Genomic DNA, 6,210 nt, shown 5'->3' with positions numbered 1-6,210 from the left:
GGTTTAATACATCATTAATAGGTGGTGCGGGTTTCTGGGTCAAAACTGGCAAAATTGGCCTATTTACGATCGAGGGAATTTTCGGCAATGAAAATGACATTTTTGGAAGATCGGTTCTTCATGAAAAATATAGATTGTAATTTTTCTAGTCCAGTGCATTTGATTTCGTCACATTCCGATACCGTATGAAGAAGTTACGGCATTTATGGCAGTCAAGGGCAGTTTCGGCATTGAAGATGAATTTTTTAAAGGAAGCATTCTACATGTAACAATACGAAAAAAATACAATCTTTCCAACGGTTCTGATTTCATCGCATTCCGATTCCGTATGAGAAAGATACGTCATTGGAAATGTGTAGGGGCATTTTGGTCTTTTTACATGGATGATTCAGATGATTGAGTCTTCTGAAAAGTCGTAGAGCATCCAGTTACGATTCCAACGCACTTCGTTTCATATCGATCGGATATCGTATGAAAAAGTTATAAGCGTTTCCGTAAAGTCGGTTCGAAAATCCAAACCGAAAATCCATCAGTTGCTCTCGGTGTTGGGTGGGTTTTTCGGAATTTATTTTTGAAATTCGAAGGGCTTTTGTGTAATTTAAAGATTTTGAAGGTCTGAGTTGCAAGGGGTCTTTAAGCACTGAAACATATGGAGGCAGGGGCTTGATTGTAATAAAGAGGAGTCAAGGGAAGTGAAATGGACGGCCAAGATTCGACCACGTATGTTTGATGCCCATCCAAAGGCTGCTGAGATTTTGGTGTGATATGGACGAGATAGATGCTTGCGCGTGGGATTTTATTGGTTAGATGCATAATTCTTGATGCACTGGCGCTACACTATATCAAGGTATGTTATTGTGTTTCGCACGTGTACAGAAGGTATAAAAAGGATTCCGATCTTAATGATCTCATGAAATCTGATTAAAGCCATCATGGAAGATTCGGATCCAACGGTCAATATGCATTTTCACTTTTGTGAGTGGAAGACAAGCTCCCTTAAAATCCGGAAAAGCAACCAATCATAGATCGACAACACTTCTGACGATGTCAGCGCTTACGTCATGATGACGTCATCGCGATTCAAATCTAACGGTTTGGATCTGTTGTCCGTTGGTTTAATCGGACGGTTTGGATTATAAGATCTCTTATATGAGATCTACGGTCAGATTTCGCCCCTGTTGCGCGCGCCGCCGGTGTAGCCTACGCCACCCGTACGAAGATTCCATTTCAAGCTATCTCATTGCTCCAACTTCAAAAGGTCATATCTCCCTCATTTTAAGTCGGATTTGAGTGATTCAAGTTGGGGATTCTTCATCTCTCCGAGCTCTACACATCAGAGGGAAGAAATCAGGCAGAGGGCTTGCTGAGGTGGTCGGAAAAACGAGTTGAAGTTCGTGGAAGGCTAAAGGTTTGAATGAAAGACTTCCATCCTCTTGCACTTCATTCATAGCCACCATTAGAGGCTTAGGAAGCTGCTGGAAACCAAGGTAGCAAGTCATATTGGTTGTTGCCAAGAGAAAAGAAAAGAAAAGAGAAGAGAAGAGAAGAAGAGGGAAATAGAGAAGAAGTTGTTTCCTCTCTTTGTGTGTGTGTGAATGTGAATGTGAATGCCATTGTTGCTCCATGAAAGTAAAGACAAGGAGAAAAGAAAGAAGAAGAACCTAGAATTTGGTTCTTGTGAGTTGCTTCAAGAAACCCAAGTGCCAACCGGGGTTGAAGCATTGGCGGCACCGAGACAACGTGGTTGTGGTCCGCATCAAGTGGAGATTGACATTATTGCATCTCCGACGGTTACTCCTTGCCAAGGGACAGGTATATCAGGTTCTTCTTGGCCAGACATCGGACAGGTTTTTAGGTATCAGAATTGAACTCACTGATTCACCCCCCCTCTCAGTGACTGCCGGGTTACAACAGGGGTGGGTATCTTTAAAAGAAAAAGGCACAGGTATTGGCACTTAAAATGTAGGACCAATTTTCTCTACACCTGCGATGAATGAAAATTCATTCACTATAGAAGATCTAGGAGCCCGAGGCGATACGGGGGTATTTTCATAAAATTCTAAAACCTAGGATGGAGCAATGAACCTCACCAACCAACCTTTTGGTGAAGAAAAACTTTGTCCTATATTCAAAACCCGTATATTGAAGTTGGGACAACTTGGACAAGGCTTAGTTGAGTTGAATTAAGTTGAGATAAGAAGCTTACTTGGTGGGAATGTGGTAGTGAGGGAACATCTGAAGAAGCATGGCAGCGATCTCAGCCCGGTGAAGCACGGTGCCAAGGCAGAGGTACCTGCCAGCTGCGGTAGGGGACTCATAAACAAGAATATGAGCCAAAGCTACATCCCTGACGTGAACATAACCCTGTACATAATTGCCATACTTCTTATGCCACCCATTGAGTAACTTGATAATGTGAAGTGCAGAATTACTGGTATATGGTTGAAGCATTTGACCAATAGTGAAGGAAGGGATCACAGTCACCAGTTCCACCCCTCTCTTCTTTGCCATCTCCCACGCTGTCAGCTCTGCCAATATCTTCCCATAAGAATACCAGTCCTGCTCAATGTAAGGGTGTCAAAATCAAATCGAAATCGTGTAACGAAATTGAACTGAGTCATTTACACTGAAATCATGACATCGTTTAATATATAATTCGATTTTAATTTTTATATTGTCACAGTTTAGTTAAAATGGTTTAAATTGAATCAAATCCTTTAAGTAAACCGTCTAAAATCAATTAATGTATACATAAATATGTCAAGTCATTCCAGAGAAATCTTCACATAAGTGAAGATTCACCAGACTCATAGAAAGTTACCAAAATGGTCTTGACATAGTTGAGATCGCTCCAGCAAGTCTCATCGACGACCCTGTCAGGACTCCTATTAGGATCCATATGAATTACTGCCACTGAAGACGTGAAAACCACATGTTTAACTTGAGCTTCTGCTGCGGCATTCATCACATTCATGGTTCCTCTGATTGCTGCCTCCATAACTCGTTTCTTGAATTCAAAATGTTCATTATGATCAGACTTGTCTTCATCATCCAGATAAAGTAGTATTTAGTAGAGTTAATTTCTAGTTTCGATGATTCAATACTTACCAAATCATTCACAATAGGAAAGGCTACGTGAAAGAGTCCACTGCATCCTTTGACTGCATGGAGAATGCTCTCATAATCAGGAATGTCAGCTTTACAAAGAGTTAATCTTTCCTTAGCCCCTGGTAGTTCCCTCAAATGAGAATTCTTGGGATCATCTGCAATATTGAGAAATAGAATAAGTTTGTCAAGGAAGGTAAGACCAGTTGATGGGTCTAGCAAGAATGGACCTTCTTGAGAGAGTGAGAGAGTGAGAGAGTGAGAGAGAGAGAGAGAGAGAGAGAGAGAGAGAATGCAAGAACTTACTAGGGTCTAGAACTGTTCCCTTGACAAAGTAACCTCTTTCTAGGAGAAGCTTAATAAGCCATGAAGCAATGAAACCTCCTGCGCCAGTGACACACACAATTTGGCCTGAAACCATCATTAATTCTTCTCTTTTGGAAGGAGAGGAGGAAATGAAATAAAAAATATATATATGGACTGTAGGGGTTGATGCCACCTTTATATAGGAGTAAGAGATCTTTAATAAATTCCATCTTGATATGGGAGTGCACCCCATATTCCATGGATGGTGTCAGATGGGGTTAAAGGGTACAACGACAGCTAGAAAGGATCCGAGCTCTCCATCAATTAGGGGATTTTTATCAAAAAAGAAGAATGCAATGACAATGTGCTATAAGACAGAATCATACATAAGAAGCGGCGATAGAACAATATCATACATAAGAGCAACAGTGTTATTTCATATGAGGAAAAGGGAAATAGACAAAGAGACGTTGGCTTATCATACCCAAGCTTAATTTTGATTTAGGTTGGTATAATTTAATGGGCATGCTGCATGCAAAAATAAATAAATAAAATTAAAAGAATAGAAGTCAATGTACTCAGGCCAAAAGTATGAAATCCTATTTTCCTCTATCTAATAATATGTGGCTTCAATCATTAAACCATTGGTCAACATTACCAGTTTCTTTTTTCATTAAAAAAAAAGGTGCTAGTTTCTTCATGGGATTGAAGGAAGTAAATATTTTATTCACATGCCAATAAAACTTATTGACTCTATAAATGTGTATTTAGATTTTTTCTATTCCTCTTAACAGTCTTTCGTCTAATTTCTACATGTTATTTAGGTTAGGAATATAAAAGAGTTTTCCAAGGTCTTTTGAGTGTGATCATTATGTCATTATTAAAAACTAAGATTCTTATACACGTTTTTTGAGCCATTTGTTTATCTTATTTCAAGGAATGCAGCTGAAGATATTGACCACTTATTTTCTAGATGCTCTTCTGATTGAGTATCTAGAATGAACTGACTTAGAAGTGTTGCCCTTCTCATTATCCCTTATTTGTTTTTGAAGGTGAATGGAGATTGACCAAAAAGGAATTCCAGGGTAATTCAATCTGTGGGATAGTTGTCAAGTTGTCATTTTGTGCTTTAGTGTATCACATTTGGCCAAAAAAGATATGACGTAGGGAGACCCCTAATTTCCTAATAAGAATATGAGATTACCTCACGTGATTATATAAATTATTTAAATTTTAGAGGAATGATCACTCCTTACCCTTGAACTATAGCTAAATATCAAGTTCCCCAACGTTTTTGCAAATATTTTACCCCTTTCCCCTCAAATGGAAAGATTCTATCAACCATGCCTAACCGTTAAAGTTTACTCTTCAATGACCAAAATACCCCCATCCCTTTAAACCCTGCGTCTCATTCTTCAAACCGTGTCTCTTGGGTCTCGGGTAGAAATCGTCTGAAATTCCCATCTGTGCAATTCCATGCAATTCTACCCCAAGCGACTGACACGTGTACCCATTATATATCCATGGTTCAGATTTAATCTACCATAAACCACTGAAAAAACCATCTTCAACCAAACCAGTAGAGAACAAACCGAAACAAACCGGTTCGATTCATATTTTGAAAAAAAACTGTGATGTTTTCCCTCTCTCTCTCTCTCTCGACTCTCTCTGTCTCTCGGCCTCTCTCTCTCTCTCGACTCTCTCTATCTCTCGGCCTGAAAGTTCGATCTCTGCAAGCAAAAGCTCAGATCTCGACCTCTCTCTCGACTCTCCCACTCGGTTCCCTCTTTCTCTCTCTCTCTCTTGACTCTCTCTGTCTCTCGGCCTCTCTCTCTCGATCTCGACTCTCCCTATCGGTTCTCTGTAACCAAAAGCTCAGACCTGCTATTTTCCTCGACTTTTCCTGCTATCTTGACTCTCCCTCTGTTCGCCGCTCAACGCTGTCGACTATCTCTCTGTTCCACGCTTTTGAATCTCTCTGTTCGTCGCTCGACTCCTCACTCTCTAGGTTCGGCGCTCAACGTCACTCTCGATTCGCTCTGTCTTTGTTACAAAGCTCTGTGCAAAGGTATGAGCTTGTTGTGTTTTATCTGCACCAACGTTTTTTTTTGTTAATGTCATGGTTTTTTTTTTTCTTAACAGCTTACCTTGTTGAACAAATTGTTGATTAAATCTCTATCATTCTATATCTATCTCTCTCTCTCAAAAGGCATCAATATGTCTAGATCTGTGATTTAGGGTTTTGAGAACAGGAATGCTGATTTAAGGTTATTTTCATTGGATGACTTTAGCTTATTTATCTTTAAAATTTGAAATTTATATCTATGTTGTCTTACTGTCTCTCTCAAATCCTAAGAGAATTTGGGTTATTTTCCTTGCTTGATCTGAGTTTCTTTTCAAAAAAAATTCAATTCCATTATTTGTTATTTGCTTGCTGTCTCTGTTAGAAAAGAATGGAAAGCAAAAGTCTTAAAGAAGAGAAGAAAGAAAAGTCTTAAGAGAATGAGGACTATTGTTTTTTTCTATTAAATACATCCAGTTAATGTCATGGCTTATTTTTGTGATATTAAAACACAAAGTTGCATTGGATCCTTATTTTTATGCTTACCAATATATCCAGGAATCTTATTATTTCCATTGATTGTTAGCCTCTGTTGTATTAACAATCTTTTTTTGTAGGTAAGGAGTCTTTAGCTCAAAATGGTAGAGCACCTGGGTTAGTGCCCAGGTTATGGTGGTTCGAATCCACCAAGACTTCATTATGTGTCCGCAATGTTCTATACTCTTTTTGTGAATGGA

The 6,210-nt window shown here is 39.2% G+C and overlaps 1 protein-coding gene across 1 annotated transcript; it reads right to left on the bottom strand.

Annotated features, from left to right (window-relative positions):
- Positions 1–2,202: 2,202 nt before the first annotated feature.
- On the bottom strand, positions 2,203–3,529 carry LOC122082290 (cinnamoyl-CoA reductase 1-like). Its single transcript, XM_042649749.1, has 4 exons — positions 3,412–3,529; positions 3,109–3,263; positions 2,822–3,007; positions 2,203–2,559 (listed from the first exon to the last, which is right to left on the bottom strand). Exons 1-4 carry the CDS (start codon positions 3,527–3,529, stop codon positions 2,203–2,205), a joined length of 816 nt encoding a protein of 271 aa, XP_042505683.1.
- Positions 3,530–6,210: the final 2,681 nt, after the last annotated feature.

The sequence above is a fragment of the Macadamia integrifolia genome, chromosome 6 (assembly GCF_013358625.1).
Source record: "Macadamia integrifolia cultivar HAES 741 chromosome 6, SCU_Mint_v3, whole genome shotgun sequence".
NCBI lineage: Eukaryota > Viridiplantae > Streptophyta > Magnoliopsida > Proteales > Proteaceae > Macadamia > Macadamia integrifolia.
Note: the sequence above shows the minus strand (reverse complement) of the source record. Positions and strands in the feature narration are given on the sequence as shown.